The 19,331-nt window shown below is 36.4% G+C and overlaps 1 protein-coding gene across 7 annotated transcripts in view; it reads left to right on the top strand.

Moving 5' to 3' along the window:
- Nucleotides 1-19,331, top strand: part of PTPRD (protein tyrosine phosphatase receptor type D) — a 410,278-nt gene that overhangs the window by 327,409 nt on the left and 63,538 nt on the right. For all 7 annotated transcript variants that reach the window (XR_013943869.1, XR_013943870.1, XM_080574817.1 and 4 more), the window contains one exon: nt 7,953-8,076. Coding sequence is in view for 5 of the 7 variants with exons in the window: in XM_080574817.1 (XP_080430943.1) it covers nt 7,953-8,076 (124 nt within the window). In the remaining 2 variants the exon portion in view is untranslated. The remainder of the gene's footprint in view (nt 1-7,952; nt 8,077-19,331) is intronic.

Below are 19,331 nucleotides of genomic sequence, written 5' to 3'. Positions count from 1 at the left end.
TCTCCTCGAGTCTCCTCGAGTCTCCTCGAGTCTGCTCTCCTCGAGTCTCCTCTTCTCTCCTCTAGTCTCCTCTCCTCTCCTCGAGTCTCCTCTCCTCTCCTCGAGTCTCCTCTCCTCGAGTCTCCTCGAGTCTCCTCTTCTCGAGTCTCCTCTAGTCTCCTCTCCTTGAGTCTCCCCTCCCCTCCCTTCCCCTCCCCTCCTCCTATCCCCTCCCCTCCCCTCCACTTCCCTCCCCTCCCCTCCTCTCCCCTTGGCAGATTTGATGTCGTTGATGGGAATAGTTTCTACTTCTATAAATTTTCTGAAACATTTCACAGTATCTCATTCAGGGATCCTCCTACTTAGCCAATGTCTTAAAAGGGAATTTGATGAGAACAGCAGACAACTGTCTTTATACTTTTGTGATAACTTTTCTTATACTTTTTCTGATGCCTTTAATACCAGATTCATGGGAGAACAAAGGCTAAGCCCTAAAGACTATGACTATTATAAGATTTAAATAAGCTTATATTTAACCTCTTGGATAAAGTGGTTTTGTAGTTTTAGCATAGTTAGTGCTATATCCTCTTTTCAATAAAGTTCATTTCTATTTAAATTTTTTTTTTCTGTAATACTTCTTTAATTGGTGTTAGTTTGCAATGTCCTAGGCTTAGCAAAATGTTAGTTTGCCTTGCTACCACAACATATCCTTTATGTCACATATTTCTTTTGTATTCCTTAATTTAAAGACAGGGTTCTCAACCTTATCTGATTATTTTAAAGCTTTTTCCAGTTTTGGCAGTTTCAGTGGAATTTTAATGCAATGTAAGGCTCCATAAGAACTTGACAGCTGCTAAGCAGAAAGCTTTATTCATAAGAAACTGACCTTTATATCATAACTTCTTCTTAACTTAGGCTTCAGAGTTTAACAATAAAAAATGGTCATGGAGATAGACTGGAATATTAAAATGCTTCCTATTTTATGTAATACACAGGATACATCAGTAAAGTAATTTCCTCCTTTCACACAGAACAGAAGATCTATTCCTCCTCCAAAGCAGATTCTTGGGTCTTGCATAAAATACTTTCATATTTATTATCTGGGATCATTTCTTTATACCTTAAGGAAGTAGATGAAAATTTTCAAAATTTTATATATTATATATATATAATATATATACATATATTTTATTATTTTTATTTTTGGTGGTGGTGGTGGTGTAGTACCCTATGTCTCACAGCTCCTGAAGTTCAGTGACGGCAGCTGCAGCAAAACCAGACCATTATCTTTAATGAAAGCTGAGCAGAATCTAAACTCAGGTTATACCATCACCACTTTGTGGAACACAGACCTAGAAAACCAAAGAGGGTTAACATGGGCTCTCCAGGATCTCAGACAGCTTTGTCCTAAATGTTGTAAAGTGAACATTGTAACAGAAAAATTGCAATATTGGACTCTTTATGTTATTGCATGATTTAGAGTATATGTGTGCGTGTATGTATGCTGGTTAACTAATGTTATGAGAAATTGTATATTATTGTACTGTTTTCTACAGCAGGGGGTAAATTATAGCCAGTATTTAACACTGAGTATTGGGAAAAATGAAGAAAAATGTATTTTGACTCTGTTCCACACTGCCATGCCATTTAAAGTTTCACTGTAGCTTTTCAGTATCAGTGGGTAGGATCTGCGATGAGAAGACAATTTACTGAATGTGGTACATTTATCTTTTTGTATTTTACACTGCAACAAGATAAGCACTGGACACTAAAACACAGTACATTTTATACAGAGGAAGCAAATATAGAACTTATTAATATAAAACACTTTACAAATCCATGAATAACAAATAACCTGCTGAATGAATCTGTATCAAAGAAACAGCTGCACTTAACTTCCATATCATTGCAGATAATACTGACTCATGCAAAAATCAATTCCTTCTCATTAAATAAATAAATAAATAAATAAAACTGTTATTTTTCTTTACAATAGCTTCCTCTTTTCTAATATTATAAACAACATTTATTGGTATTCTATAACTTTACTTTCACAGGTTGTGCTCCATTTACTGAGAAACAATTAGTGTAGTCAGTGAACAATGAAAAATTGTTTGTCTTCCCATTAATAATGCATATACTATTCACAAAGGTTATTTGCTGCTTATTTCCACCTACGGTAGTATCTGAGCCAGTAGGATATTTAAGACTGAAAATTTCAAAGACATAATGCTGGGACCTGAAATGTCAATAGTCAAGATTAATAGTAGGGTATTACATCCGTACTTGGTGCTGTGAATGCCTCTTTTGAATAACATCATTTACTTGTGATTATGTAATTAAAAGAATATTCAGATACAAGAACGCCACTGTTAGCATACTAGGATGCTAGATTTTGGAATGATACCTAATGCTATTTTGACAAGGAATTCCATGGAGATTGTCTAAAAAGCCAAATAACTGCAATAAATGTCAACGTTTATTTTGCTCAACTGAAAACACAGTAGGAAGAGAAAGATGGTCCATTCCTTATACCAAGAAAAATCATTCAAGAATGTAGTATATTGGGTCATTGTAAGTAAATTGGAGTTTTGTGTTTCTGTGTTGTTTTCAGAAAGATTCTTTTGAAATATTTTAGGGAGTTTATGGAGGGAAATGGAGAAATCAGTGGAGAAGCCCTTTAGGATAGATGCTTCTGCTGGCAATTATGGATATTTCTAAACATTTTGGTAGCAGTTCTTATAGTCGTGCCATGCTGCACAAAACAAGTATCCTTACTTCTTTCACATGCACACACAAATAAAAATAAAAATGTTGAGAGTGTTTTAAAATACACTAAAATTTTAAAACAGCACCACTATTTCCTATGAGACTGGTAAAAAGTTTAATGTTAAATTGCTTTATTTCATGAACTATATCAAAACAGGACAAGAGGGTGTATTAATCAAAGAAATATTTAAACTAAGGTAGGTTTTTCATTCCTCTTCTGCTCCTGGTATTTATTTCCCACCTGAGGAGGAGAGAAATCCTTTGTTTTCAGCACACAGTTATTTCTACAGACAAAGGATTTTAATTACATGTGGGAAATAAACTGATTACTCCTAAGATGGGAGAAAAAAAAAATACAAAACAAGTTCTAAAAAAAACTGTTTTCTAAGGCTTTTTATGTAAAAGAGACTGTCCTTCAAAATGAATAAATTTTCAAATAATGAGTGTTTTTCTACTTAAGTGTACTTTAGTAATAAACAAATATACATGCTCTGATCCCACTGGAATCAGGTTTATGTGATCTCATTTGGTTATAGAATTATTAGCTTGATATTGAAGAGGAAATGTCTTCATTCTTGAGAATCTGGCAAAAGCTTTAGCTGTGTTTCTATCTACTCTTGAACAGTTCAGTCACTTTCCTTTGAGAGTCAACAGGAAATCACTCATCTGTGTATTTCCAACTCAATTTCTAGAACCAAGATAAAACCTCATATTTGAGTTAAAAAAAAAAAGTGGGTTTGTCCCTCATATCACTTGGGAATGCCAGCCTATACAGTATCATGTGAAAAACTTTGCCTTAGAAGGAAAATGTGAGTCGACTGGCAAGTTGCCATAATGGTCTATTAATGTTCATACATTTAGCATTTATGTTTTGGTAATACAGTATGTAATTCTCATTCTATTAGCAAGTTTCCTGCATAATAGAATAGTATATTATTATAGATTCATTAGCTATGATATGAAATTCTTAGCACAGTCACTGACATTGGTAAAAGAGGGTCAAACTGTTCATTTTTGTGGGTAGTTGACTACTTTCTTCAATTGTGCAGAGTCTATCTGCATTGACATCCTCTTAAATTTGTGTTTTTCATTCTTTTTCTTGCTAGTCTTAGATTTCTTTGTGACACTGTGCTTTTCGATGACCTAATTTGGGCCTCAAGCATAGCACCTGCAGTGCTGAGAAATTCTCTACGTATCATGCTTTCTTTTCCTTCTGAGTTTGTGAAACCTCCACAGTAACTAACAATGTCTACCCCCCCCCTTCTTTTGCTGGTTTAGCAACCCTTAGTAGGGCATTGTTCCATGGCAGCCAGGAATACATCAGTTTACACCAGGAAGTTTGGCATTTTGTCATTCTCATTCCTTACCCAGTACTGCACCAGGATATACTCCTGGGAGACTCACCGTGACAGCAAGCAACATTTGCCTCTAGTTTAAGTATCCTAAGGGAAATCTTCACTGTGAGCAAGTACAAACATTGGTTGGGGGAGTCATTTAAAATTATTTCAAAAACACTTTGTTGTTACCATGGTTCATAGTGAAAGAACTATTTTGTGGATGATACATCATACTTGTATATATTTCTCAAGTATTTTCCAAGTCAGACATTTTTTTTTAATTTTTTTTTTCCCCCAGCAGCCAACCATTTAGAATACAATAGCTGAAAGATTAGTCAAAGCATGGGAGGGTAATAACGGTATTACGGATAACATTATTTCTTTTGCACAAAGAACCATACTCCACGGTTATATTATGAAGAAATCCAGTTCTTTGTTAATGACAGCTTTATTGAAGACAAGCTTTCAGAATGAATATACTAGAAATCCTATTAAAGTGCCATCCATTAAACCATTAAAGCACTCATTAAAACTGTTAGTACAGACTTGTTATTCATGAGTTATTGGTCTTTCACACTTCTGAAATGTGTCTGCCAATACCACTCTACTCTTTGTTCCAGTGTAGATACTAAGTCTGAGGAAACATAGATTGACTTTCTTTTGCCAAAACAGAGCTTTGTGGGAGGGTAGTTAGGCCACAAAGTGGTTCAGATTGGTGGGAAAAGGAGGAAAGATTGAAGTGCAGGCCCATTTGCCCGGTTTTTATGTTATTTTTGTTAACTATGTCTGTATACAGGACAAAATATTAATCGCTGAATTAAATGATCTGGCTATACATCACACAAAGAAGTGAGAGTGCTCATAGTAGAAATATAGTATGTTGCCATGATGAACACATCATCATTTACTTGTACAAATAGCTGACAGAAAGCTGCTGATTGTTTTTTTTTTCTTGGTACGGAAAAAAGCTTTAGATCACCCATATATTAAGGAATAAAAAGGGGAAGAAGAATACAGAACAGTTTAAATTAAGCTTTAATTATATAAACTATTATTAATAATTTATAAATCCAATATGAATGCAATAGGTACATTATAGAACTGAAGTTCTTTCTCATAATGGGCAAAAATCTACTTAGACCATAATTTTCTAAGTGCAATTATAAACACAAAAATACATCATAAATGTTAAATGTTCAAGGATTTGTAATTTTGAATAGAGGAAATTGTACAGAATTTATGTGTGCAGAATTATGTGTGTCCAGAATATTCAGGCACTGTAGGTAAAAACATAAAGGATCAGGCAGAGTGTCTCTTTCAGTTATATATCCAGAAATAATGCACAGCAACATTGCCTCATTCTGGGGCAGCGGGCTGCTCTGTAACTAGAATATTTACATATATACCTCACAAATATATATTCATGGTTAGTGTAGATGTGCTTTATTCATGGTCAATAACTGCTTTTATTTAATAAATTGCTTATAGTATAATGCTTTTAAAATACTGTGAGCATCTTTAATTTATTTTGATATTACAGTGATTACGTTCTGCATTGTTACTAGAACTCTGAGCTAAATGCATACCACTTTCTACAATACTGAAAACTTGCGTAGCAAACATCCTGCACAAGTTTTCATATTCACCTCCATTCACTCAAAAAAGAAAAAAGGAAAATTCTTTCTGCGAAGAATCACTATATAAATATGATAGCTTTGTAAAACTCTCAATAAAGTGCTTAAGATATGTTAAGCATAGTCACACAAGTTGGTAAGATTATGAACCCAAATATTATTGATAATTTTTTTTTTCTAAATACACTTTTTGGTGAAAAAAAAAATGTGGAAATGAGAAGAAATCAGATTCACTGAGAGTTAAAAATAAATAAATAAAAGAATTCCTTTTAAACTGTTACTAACACCCATAGCAGTACAATTCAAGTGAATCCTATCAAAACCACAAGTAAATTTTGTATGGCACCCATCATGCTCCCCAACTGTTAGTTTCTTCATTGTTCCTCTAAAAATCTAATTTAATTTCCTCTTGATGGAGAAGCTGCTTCACACTCTGCTTAGGTGAGGCAGTACGTGAAGGTGAAGTGAGAATCCGAACCATCACAATCTTCTCAGTCAATCTCAGTCAAGTTACAAAGGAGAGCTCATCTAGGTCCAGTTCCAGAGTACTGTAATAAACCAAAACAAAATTCAGGAAAATTAACTAGTGAAATGTTATAAAAGTTAATTGAGTCTAGGGTTTCAATAGATATGATAAGATACTGAGCCTTGGTTTCCTAAACAGAAATGCTCAGCTATTCTAAGACCTACATCAGGAAGCCAGGCAAAATGATTTTTTTTAGAATAATCTCAAGAAAGAAGCAAAGTAATTTTCTGAATATTAGTAAAATATATTTTAAGATATTTAAAGATGCTAAGAATTAAGCAGTTTTGTGGATTGACAAGTATTAATTATTAATCTAAGGAATAAATACTAGTAGATCAAATAAATTAATTTCCCCCATGTCCATTGTCTGATAATACCTACTGTAACAGATTACAGGTCATATTTTTAATTTCTGTTAATATAAAATGTACTTGGAGCTGTTGTAACAGAACCTGGGACGAGTCAGTGTAAGTGATATAAAATCACAGAATCACAAAAGTAATGCCTTGACCCTGCAATAGTAGTATGGAGCTTCTGACCTGTGCTTGATTGCTGGCCTACTGATGGAAAGTGAACACAGTGTTGGTGAAGAGACCCATCTAGGCATATCTTCTTGTTAGTTTTTTACAATTTAGAGCAACTCAGCAGAGGGGACTGCCGATTGTTGCCAGAAGTAAGTAAAAGACATAAGCTGTAAAAATGAGCTGTGTATATATGTTGCTAAAACACTTCAAAGGTCTCTACTATTACAGAAAGGGAAAGTAAAACAATGTGTGATTCATCATGACTTCTCAGTGTTATGTGGCCTTTTATACAGACAGTATCAGAACGGGCATAAGCAGGTACCATCTGCCATTTACTCTGTATGTATATGTCAGCCACAGTGGAAACAATAGACCTGGAGTTCTCCTACAAGTGAAGCATGAAGGAATGCACGACAAATTTCAGTACATTAACTGCATTCTGGAGCATGAAAGAAGCAGGAAATAAACAGTGATTCTAGGACCACTGAGTATGTAAATAAGAGGTCATTAACGTTTCCTAAATTTATCTACATTGCTCACTTATCTGTGAGTCAAGGAAATAAAAATGAAGAGTCATTATATTCTCCCTGGTTCCCTGAGCAACACTGGTATCATTGGTATCATATTGGTCTGGCACCAAATTAAAAAAAAAAATAGACAGAAACAACATTATTTTTCTTCTGGAAAACTTCTTCAAGAACATTTGGAGTTTATTTAGTAAACAGGACACTGAATTGTTTGAACATGTGGACTTAGTAATAGAGCAAGAAAAAAAAGAATATCTATCCCCGTTCTTCCCAGTGTTTTTAAGATTTCTGACATTATTTATTTATTTATTTACTTATTTTCATTCTCTGTTATATAAGTATTACCCATTTGCAAAACTGAATGAAAAGGAAAAGTGAGGGATAGCATACCCTTTCCTTTCTGAAGATAAGGCAATTACCTCAAATTTGAAAAAGTTGATTGGAAATTCAGATGCATAAAAACTGAATGTTTGATTGATTTAGTTTAAAATACTATATAGTATGTTGCAAAGCACCTCAAAGTCAGTTTTCTTTCAAATGCAAAATATTTCCATAGTAAAACTATAGGAGCATATGTTTTGTAACCTTTATAAATATAAGTATGTAGTCCTCAGCTAAAATTTTCAGTTTTCTTTTCTTCTCTTTCTCTTTTGAAGTCTATTGATCCTGGTCAGCAGTTTACATGGGAACACTCTAACCTGGAAGTAAACAAACCAAAGAATAGATATGCGAATGTAATTGCATATGACCATTCTCGTGTTCTACTCTCTGCAATAGAAGGTAAGGAGACCTTTAAAATTAAATTAAATAAATTCTAAAATCCATTGTAATACTAGCTCCTGATATCTTTGCATAGTAACATAAGGAAGTGTTACTTAAATTGCTTCCAGTAAATTCCTGTAATGATAGTTCTTTTCTTCTCAGTAATTCATTATGAAATTGCACTGAAATTGACACAGGGTCACATCTAGCACCAAATATGTCAGGTCTCTGCACGTATGCCAAGGTATTACCTAAAGTAAATTGTCATTGCTGTTTACTTGCACTAGTTCTGGAGAAAAAATACATCAACAACTGTGCATGAATTAAGGTTTCTGTCTAGCAATAACATTATCGACATATCTGGTTATTGAGTTCCAGTTGCCAAATCCTTAATCTAGGAAAAAAAATCTGTTCAATTTTGTGTTCTTGGAAAAAATGTGGATAACCCTTTATAAAAGTTTCATTTTTTTTTCTGTTTAATTTACTATCTGAATATCGAATGAAATACACATACACAGACATTATTGAAACCTCAGTATTTTGCTACCAAAAGATTGACAGAAGGGTATGATGACAGTTTTTCATTATATCTTTCTTTGTCACAAAGGTCTCCAAAAAATTGAAAGTTTAAGAGTTTTGACTTAAACATCTGAAGTGAAGAGCCTTGGTTATTGTCTGTTTTACCAGGTGCTAAAGCAACAGGAATCACCAGATTTCACTCAGGATTTCTTCTCTTGCCAGTTCTGCCTTATAATTAAGCTGCTTCCTGGGTTGAAGCAGATTTTCAGTTTATTCCATAGTGTTGACAGACAGGTATTAATGATGGCCAGAATATAATAGTTTATATATTTAAGTGAAATGAGTAAAATAAAAATAAAATTTCCTTTAGTGTCTGTGACAGAGCTTGCATATGATATATAAGATCTAGGGAACTTTATTGAGAGTCATAATTATGTTAATCCTAACATGCTACTAGTTAAACTGCAGGGTGTTTCGATTTACAGCTATAAACAGCTTCTTACATTTGACTGACCTGAAGACATTGGATACAGGAGGGAAAATATTATAGGTGCCATCAGTTTTATTAACAGCAGTTTGGTGAAGAAAATGGCATTCATACTGACTGAGGTTTAGATATTTCCTTTATTTATTGCAGCTGCATGATGTGGGCTTTGATTATACAGATAAAAGCTTTTCAAATGTATTAGAAAATTTAAAGATTGCCTTGAAGAATTTGTGTCTGATAATCTGCTTACATTTTTTTCCACCTCTGAAGCTCATACAGTTGCACTGCCTTTTTTTTTTTTTAACGTCAGTTAGCACATTTTGCTTCTTCTGCATTGCTTTGTAGAAGAATATAGCTGTAGAGAGCCCTACTGCCTCCTGATAGAACTATGTCTCAACACAGAGGCCAGTGTACCTTGATTAGCATTATATTTTATGAAATTAAACAAAAATATCCCTTTCTGTGTCACTGGTACACAAACAAACAAACAAACAAAAGCACCTAGGCATACAGTGCGGAAAACTCAGCATTTGGACAGCCATTCTGCATTGTTATGCAAAGTTCTTTGGAACAAAATGTTTAACTCAGAAATAAGTATGTTCATTGAAGACTCAAGATTGTCACAGGATTTTGATTGATTGGACAAAGAGTTGTGTAACAGCCAAAAAAGTCTAATTGCAAATAAATGTATTTGTTAATTTATAAGCAAGTCAGACATCTGGGCTTAGAAAATTCTGCCATGTTCTCCTTCATGTAAGTGACTCATGAAATTTGTCTCCCTGAAAGAAAACAAACCTATTCTGAGAACAAGAAGAAAAATTAAGAGGCAAAACAGAAACCATTGATCAAAGTAAGTAAAGGTATCAAATTATGCAGTGTATTGGACTACTTTTTAAAAATAATAAACAGTAAAAACATGAAGAAATTCTTAACTTTACCTGTAGGAAGGGATTGAATGTATTTATAATGAGCAGAGAGAACAAACATTTAAAATGTAATGTTTGATTATTTTTATAAGAAAACAATACCATGATGACGTTAATATTTCTAACACTCTAATACTCTAATACAGTGACCTTAAACCAAGAAATACATTACAGCCTTATGAAATGTCAGTGTTAGACATAAAACTACAAATGAAATTTTGATCCATCTGGTGATTTGCATAATTTCCCTACCAGGGAATCACAGAATGGTTAAGGCTGGAAGGGACCTCTAAAGGTCATCTGGTCCACCACCCCTGTTCAAGCAGGGACACCTAAAGTAGGTTGCCCAGACCCATGTCCAGATGGCTTTTGAAGATCTCCAAGGAGAGAGTCTCCACAACCTCTCTGGGTAACCTGTTACATTTCTCCATAAACTGCACAGTATGGAAATGCTTCCTGATGTTTAGACAGAACCTCTTGTACTCCAGTTTGTGCCCATTGTCTCTTGACCTGGCACTGGGCACCACTGAAAAGAGTCTGGCTCCATCTTCATTGCATCCTTCCTTCAGGTATTTATACATGTTGATAAGAAATAAATACTTTCAATATTGTTTTAAATAAATAAACAGATAGATAGATAGATAGATAGATAGATAGACAGACAGACAGACAGACAGACAGATAATCTCCTTAGGCTGTGTTATTAAGCAAGCTAATCAGGGCCTAAATTTGGACTGCATTGCATTGTCTTACAACAATATGGAGAATATATATATATATTTTTAATACTTGTCTTATCTGAAGTTCTTGGAGGCAGTCAGAACGCTAATGTTAGTGGCAATGAGGTCTAATAATCACTGTGCTCCTGAGCTACATTCTACACCTGGAACCTCTGCCCCTGTTGGAGAGTAAATATGTATGTAGAATAAACTGAGCATCTGCCAAACCGCAGTCATACACTAATCACCACTTTGCCACCTGATGGTGTTCCACAAATGTGGAATGTTACAACTGCTACTTTAGAATGGGGTGCAAAGACAATTCAGTTCAGTTGTCTATCTCTGACTGAAGCCAATATGAAGCACTTATTGTAAAGTCTTAAGAAGCATATAGTAGAGATTTGAAATTACTTTCCACCCATTAACACCAAGTTGTTAAAAGTTGTCTAAGTCCTGAAACACAAGTATTATTAACTCTTTCAAAGTGTTTATTTTGGTACCTTTTATAATTTGTTACATATGGAAATGTTCTATCCTTTGTGTCCCCATCTTCTTGGTCTCTGTAATTACCTGTAGCAAGGAGTTCCAGCATATACTTGCTCACTTTGCAAGACACATTGTTTATATTTTTAAACTCACCACTTTTAGATTTTATTTCGTTAGAATCATAGAATCATAGAAGTTATCATCTAGGTGCTTTATGAACCTCCTGGACTTGCTCGTGTCAGCTGTGTGGTGCTCCCAGTTGACGTCTGGCAAGTTGAAATCTCCCATAAGGACAAGGGGAGTTAATCTTGAGGCATCTCTTAGTTCTGCAAAGAATAATTCATCGGTGTTGTCGTCCTGGCCGGGTGGTCTGTAATAGACTCCCACAATGACATCCCCTTTATTTGTTCGTCCCTTAATCCTTACCCAGAGGCTCTCAACTTTGCCATCCCCAATTTGAAGTTCCACGCAGTCCAGCCCATGCTTCACATACATCGCCACCTCGCCTACCCTGCCTGTCCCTCCTGAAGAGCCTGTAACCATCTATTGCAGCACACCAGCCACAGGACTCATCCCACCAGGTTTTGCTTATGCCGATGATGTCGTAGCTGTGGGACTGGGCCAAGACTTCTAGCTCATCCATTTTATTCCTCATACTGCATGTGTCTGTGTAGAAGCACTTCAAATGTGCCTCCCTACACACAGCACCTTGTGGAGCCGACCGAAGGACCTCACGAGCACACAGTCCCTCTGATCCTAGCGCACCATCCCTTAGCTCATCACCGGCGTGCCTGGTTTTATCCCCTTTCCCCTTCAACTCTAGTTTAAAGCGCTATCTATCAGCCCTGCCAACTCCTGAGCAAAAATCCTCACCCCTCTCTGAGAGAGGCGCATCCCATCTGGTGACAGCAGGTCTGGCGTCACGTAGACCTTCCCATGATCGAAAAACCCAAAGTTCTGTCGGTTGCACCAGTCCTGAAGCCACATGTTAATGTGGTGAGCCTGCTTGTCAGCAGCGATCCCCCCTATTGGAAGGACAGAGGCAAACAAAACCAGTGCCCCTGGTCCTTTAAGTAGTTGCCCCAAAGGGCTCGCCTACCACCCCGAACAGGAACCTGCCTCCCTTCCCCCCCTTGGCCTAGGTCCCCTCTTACTGCCTAGTGGGATGAGGGGACTTCTGTCTTCTGCGTAGCAGGAGGCACCTGTGCTGCGGCAGGCTTCTGAGTCTGTCTCAGAGAGGGCAGAGTACACCTCCACCAGTCAATTTCCTTCTCTGACTCCCTGATGCTCCTGAGCCTGCTCACCCCCTCCTGAAGCTCCGCTACCTGTTTGAGCAGCTCTTCAACCTGGGCACACCTCCCACAGGCATAACCCTCGCTGCTGCTGTCGGATACCGACAGAAGACTCGGGCACACCCTGCAGCCCAAGACCTGGATGGCTGCGTGTTTCCCCGAGCCCTCCATCTGAGTAGCCAAAGGGATTAGGAATCCGTTTGGAAGTAAAACTCAGATTAGTTGTGGTAATTTGAATTTCCACCTGAAGAAAAACTTTCCTTTGCAGAATTGTGTTCCCATACATTCTGGAAATCCCATCTCTCGGATTGTACTGTCTTTGGATGTGTCTGAGAGGGACATTTGCAAGTGAAATTTTACACTATAATGAAAGAACATAAGAATATACTGAAATTTCTTGTATGCATCTTAGATGGATCTGAGGGCAGAATTTATAGATTAAAAGAGAAGTAGACCAAGTTAAAACAGCTGGATCTGTAAACTTAAGCCTCTAAGGAATAAACAAAATTTTTGGGGGGAAAAAAAATATAAAACGATTTAGCCTTCTGCCTTTTAAAAAGGCTTGTCAGTTCTTTTAGGAGACATCCGAGACTAAAGGTCTCCGATATGTGGCATAGGTTTACATAATGACAGTCATGAAAAATATATAAATATAAATAATGTCCATGATATTTCAGCAGTGTAAGTTTTGTTTGATGTGAAATGTAGTGGCTTTAAACTTCTGCTACAGCTAGAAGAGTGTGATTATAATGTGAAGGCTCAAAAAAAAAAAAAAGGAAAAAATCTACAGAATTTTTATTAATTTGATTGTCATTTATCAGTAAATTAATATCCAGTATGTAGGTCATGCTCTTTAGATTTAGAAAGTATTCTGGTCGATGGAAGTTCATGAACAGTTGTGGAATATACACTTTCTCATACTGTAATTATATTCTGCAAACAAAATGTAATTAAATGCTGAGATTAATTTTAGGACACTTCACCTCTGCAATTCTAGAGTGCCCTAAGAATAGCAAAAGTATTGCAGTGATGAGGCAACAGACTACAGAAAGATCAATGAACAATTTAGAGTAGTGTTCATGGTGGCTATCTCAACTACAATGATGATAGAAATATTAATAAAAGGTATAATAATTATGGCCTATGCTGTTATATATAATAATTCTGGCCTACTTAAGCTGTTATAGTTATAATCTATCAACAAAAAATGAGACATTCTTGATTCTCTTGAAATCTGCTTGGCACAATTCTGACTTTTTTCTGTACACATACCCAGACTGTCCATCTCGAAGTCTTCAGCAAAATGTCGAGTGGCTTTTTTCTTGAACAGAGAATGAAGAATTGGCACCTCACTATTTACTACGCGCTCTCACATTGAAACTGGCCCTCTTAGTGTATCATTTAGACATATAAATGATTATTTCTGTCCAACAAGACGCCTTTTTCAAATTGGTTAAGTGCTATTCAGTCTTAAAGAGCTGGAGAATCACTGAGCCAACTTTCAGACAGCTGTAAACAGTATGATGACTTCATGCTGGATTTGGATATCTGCTTTGCAGTATCATGCAAGGTACTGCTATCACAATATATTGTGGCCATTGTGCTGACATAATGCTGTGTCTCTGAGGGACTGCACTGAACAATGCATTTATTTTCATTCTGCCCTATCTTAAAATCAACCTTACATGTTTCTCCTCTTGCCTTAATACATAGTTTCCATATATTCCCTATATGTCACATTTTCCAGATTTTCTTGCTTTTTTTTTTTTTCCAAATAATTTTCTTCTGCCCTCTACACAGTCCCTTTCTTTGTCCCGCTGGATTTTGCATATTCTGCCCAGCGCTTTTTGATACTGCTTTCTTTCCAAAACTTACTGTAATTCAACATTTAACTTTGAAATTCCATATCTCTTTCATCCTTTCCCTCTTTGCCAGATTCTCATAATCCTAACTGTTCATCCACAATACCGAAATCTATAGTTTTTCTCTTTCTTTCAGTTTTCTTTCCTTACCTTACATTATGTTAGGATATTATATACTGCATTTCCCTCACCCTTTGTACAAGGTTTTCATTTTATCAGTGTCCATGGTTGCAAATACCTTCATTGGTCTGTGCTACTGTTTTCTCCAGTGAGGTTTTGCAGTACAGGTTTGTGCTTAGACCATTTGATTTTGGTAACCTCCTTGTCTACAAGGATTTCATATTGCAAAAAGTTCTTCATAAACGTTTGTTATTGGCATCGACTAGCTTTGTTTTTGCTCTGACATGTCAAAACATCAGTCATTGATCTAAACCAATAGTACAGCTTGATCAGCATTTTCAGTTCATCATTACATTTTCCTAACTTGTTTACAAGCATGACAGTATTTAATGCTATTACTTCATGCTCTTTTTATGACTAACACCACATCTCTTAGGGAAGCAGCACAGAAACAAAGGTTTATGGTTTAATTTGTTTTAAATAGAAAGGCTGTTTTGTACTTAGCCTTTGTAAAGACTTGAAATATTTTCATGATTTGATTTCAGTTTGTGAATAAAACGTGAAGTCTAATTAAAGCTATTTTAGATTATAACCATCCTCAGGAAATCAAACGAGTAATTCCGAGGTCTGCTTTATTAGCCTTGTGATGTGCATCCCTGTGCATGCTGCAGCAAGCTGTACTGTCATTTCAGCTTGTGAGTACAGTCTCACCATAAATCAGTAGCTATAGAGTGCTTTTTTCTTTGTTGTGTTTTGGATTTTTTGTTTGTTTTTTAATCTTTTTCACTTTATTTGTGGGATTGTCTAATATTGTTTCACTGTTCATTCAGTCTTTCTCAGTAAAAACTCTACTGCTTTGTTCTCTTGAGATATTTGAAAATGAGATGTCCTTTCTGCTCAGCTACTCATCTGATCGCCTGTTCTGCTTTATTCCTGTGTGGCAGAATAAGGAGATTGCAGACTCTGGTCATTTATCACTATCATTGAAAAAGCTACTAGAAAATAATTATGGTAAAATTATGATCTGGTAGCTTACTTTTTTGTGCAGAAACTGTGTCTCTGCCTTAATGAAACTTGTAAAAGTCAAGTTATACTTGGATCACTTTAAATTAACACTTCAGGTATGCCATCCTAAATCTTCTTTAAACACCACTGATGCCAGTAGAGTTAGTTAAGGTTCATATCAATATTACTGAAGGCAGAATTTAGTTGCTTTGTCCCCTTCTTGACCCATGTTTTCACAGAACTGACCTCTCTTAATTCTTACACACAAATTTAAGTAATGATGGCAGTTGCCTCGGTGCTTGTTCATACGTTGCCTTCAGGCTGTAGAAGCTAACAAAGGTTTTCAAGATTTCATTGCAGTGCAGTGAAACTAGTTCTATGTGATTTTTTTTTTCTTTTTTCCACTATTGGACTTGACAGAGAATTGTTCAGCTTTCTCAGCTCAAAATGAGGTTATGGCCAGAAAAGTCATTCCAGAAAGTGACACTTAATATTTAGATTTATCTTCCTTTGATAATTGTTTCCACTTGGTCAGTGTAGAGATTTACAGATGTTTAGGTTTGGTAAATGTTGTTTTTAAACTGCACACACTTCATTAAACCTCTTATGATAAGGCAGTTTCCCTTGGAGGGACATAGTTGATAAAGAAAAATTGGTATGGCAAAATGTGAGACAGAAAGTTGGAGTGGCAAAATGATATTACAGAATATGAAAGGATTTTAGCCCAGAATGAGAAACTGAGCTCATGTGTATAGACAGCGATGAAGAGGCTCTGTGCAAAAAAATGGGGTTGATAGTGAAAGGGACAAAGAAAACACCTAATGGATCCTGTGGGTGAGAGAGACAATGAAGCTGAGTGTTGAGAAATCTCTTGATTTCAGTAGGGATATAACCCTACACAGTCCTATCTTCTGCTAGAGAGAAATCTGTGACAAAAATCTTCAGAGTGTAAATTGTTGAAGAACTAACTAATTTTTTTCCTGAAAGTGAATTAGTTAAGAAACTAGCAGTAACTCAGGTCCTGGTCCTGTGGTGAAGAGGCTTTCCTGTCCATGTCCCATGTCCCAGCCACATCATTTTCATACAGTATGGGACTGAGTTACTTTATGAAACTTTTTTTTTTTTTTTTCTCGCTAAAGGACATATAAGGCATTTTGTGTCCTCTTGATAAAAGCCAAATGCAGAATAAAATTGAAATTTCTATTTTAACCCTATCTGAAAGGAAATCCTCTTTGCAAATACCTGTAATTGTTAATTTCAGTTGACTCTTGCTTGCGTACGTGATCAAGGAAGATATAATCTGAAAACTAGCTTCTTATAATTCTATTTAAATAATTGTAATTTATTCAATTTATAAATTATTTGAATATGATACGTTGATAAATTTAATGCAAATTAATAAATGTAAGAGCATTAACAAGTTTAGAAATTCTGATTTTTTTTTTTTACATTGAGTACTAGTAGCATTGGCTGCTAAGGTTTGTAAAGGTTATAGAATCACAGAATGGTTTGGGTTGGAAGGGACCCTTAAGGATTATCTCATTCCAACCCCCTGCCTTGGACAGGGACACCTCCCAATAGACCAAGCTGATTAAAGCCCCATCCAGCCTGGTCTGGAACACTTCCAGGAACAGGGCATCCACAGCTTCTCTCGGCAACATGTTCCAGTACTTCACCACCCTCTGAGAAAAGAATTTCTACCTAATATTTAATACAAATCTACCCTTTTTTACTTTAAAGCCATTACCCCTTGTCCTATCACTACCCTCCCTCACCAGCTTTCCTGTAGGCCTCCTGTAGGTACTGGAATGTCTCTTTGGAGCTTTCTCTTCTCTAGGCTAAACAACTCCAACTCCCTCAGCTTTTGTTCATAGGAGGGGTGTTCCAACCCTCTGATCATCTTCATGGCCCTCCTCTTCCTCCAACAGGTCCATGTCCTTCTTTGAATGGGGGGCCCTGAACTCAACGCAATATTCCAGTACTCGCCAGAGCAGAGTATAGGGGCAGAATCACCTCCCTCAACCTGCTTGTCATGCTTCTTTTGATGCAGCCCAGAATATGGTTGGCTTTTTCTGGGCTGCAGACGCACACATGGCCAGCTCATGTTGAGCTTCTCATCAACCAACACCCCTTTACCTCAGGGCAGCTCTCAGTCCATTTGTGCCAAGCCTGTATTTGTGTGCCACCTTGCACTTGGCCTTGACGAATTTCATGAGGTTTGCATGGGCCCACCTCTCAAGTCTGTCCAGGTCCCACTAGATGTCATCCCTTCCTTCCAGCATGTCAGCCACAGCACACAGCTTGGTGTCATCGACATCCTTGCTGAGGGTGCACTCAATCCCACTGTCCGTGTCAACAACAAAGATTAAATAGAACCAGTCCCAGTACTGACCCCTGAGGAACACCACTCATTACTCATCTCTACTTGGACATTAAGCCGTTGACCACAACTCCTTGAGTGCAACCATCCAGCCAATTCCTTATCCACTGAGTAGTCCATCCATCAAATCCACGTCTCTCCAATTTAGAGACGAGGATTTCATGTGGGACAGTGTCAAGTGCTTTGTACAAGTCCATGCAGATGACATCATTTGCTCTTCCCTTATCCAAAAATGCTACTACCCTGTTGTAGAAGGCCACTAAATTTGTTAGGCATGATCTGCCCTTAGAGAAGCCTTGTTAGCTGTCACCAATCACCTCCTTATTTTCCATATGCCTTAGCAGAGTTTCCAAGGGGATCTGTAGTATCTTCAGGAGATCATTCTTTAGTGCACAATAACTTATGCTTATTTTTTTTTTTGCTGAGTTGTGAGGTATCAGCTTTAGAGGACAGCTTTCCCAGAAGATCATTTAACCACTTTACAAAGTGTTGTTTTTCATTTTTCCTCAGGCTTTTATTTATAACATATGCTTCAGAGTATGATACCAGACCTCATAATGTAATTCTAATTTATGCAGAAAACATTTTTTACCAGTTTTCTCAGTTCCTTTGGTAATAATACCCAGTTGGTGTAGATTTCTCCTGTTGGCTTCATTTTTCTTTCTCATCTGTTTTATGTGAAAGTGTTTTATTATCTTGATAAGGGAAGAAAATATGGCATTGTGCCGAGCAGTTGTATCTTCTAAGTCATTAATTCCAATTTTCACAATAAGTGTTGTGTAAAAAAACTTCCAAGTTTACAAGAGGGAAGCTTTTAAATAACAACTCCATTTATAGAGGGAAATTGTGCTTTTCAGCTATAGACTATGCAGGTTTTGAAGGTTTTAAGTTTTATTTTTCTCCCAGATACTTTCAATCAGTTCTAATCATATTCAGCCAGTCTTCCTGTGTCCATCCATGCATCCTGCCTGAGGGGTGCCATTTGTTGTCTCTCTTATGCCCCCGAGGTTACAAACTCTCTACTAGCCTAAAACATTTTGTCAGGTTTTTCCTTTACTGGTACAGAAGTCAAATCAAATTAAAATTTGTATTTAAATCTATCTGAATGTATAAAACAGTGAATTCTATAATTTTGTTTGGGTGGTAATAATAAAATGAAGACAATAAAGACAAATTTTAGGCCAGACTTCTGCTGTAGTGACTCATAATCTGAATCATTTCAAAATTATATTGTTTCTTAACTGGTGACACGATTAATCAGTGGGTTTGCTCATTGCTAAGGAATTAAATTAAAAATTAGGCTTACCCAGAATAAGCAGAATTCTTCAAACTGTAGTTAAAAATAAAAATAAAAAGTGTTAAAAAGGTATCGCTACTGCCCACTTGATTTATTTTTTTATTTTGGAAATTATTTTCAGATGCATGCCACTGGTTGTCAGGAAAGACAGGAGTGTGCAGCCTTAGTAGTTCCTGCTCT

Source organism: Anser brachyrhynchus (genome assembly GCF_964034855.1).
Source record: "Anser brachyrhynchus genome assembly, chromosome: Z".
Lineage (NCBI taxonomy): Eukaryota > Metazoa > Chordata > Aves > Anseriformes > Anatidae > Anser > Anser brachyrhynchus.
Note: the sequence above shows the minus strand (reverse complement) of the source record. Positions and strands in the feature narration are given on the sequence as shown.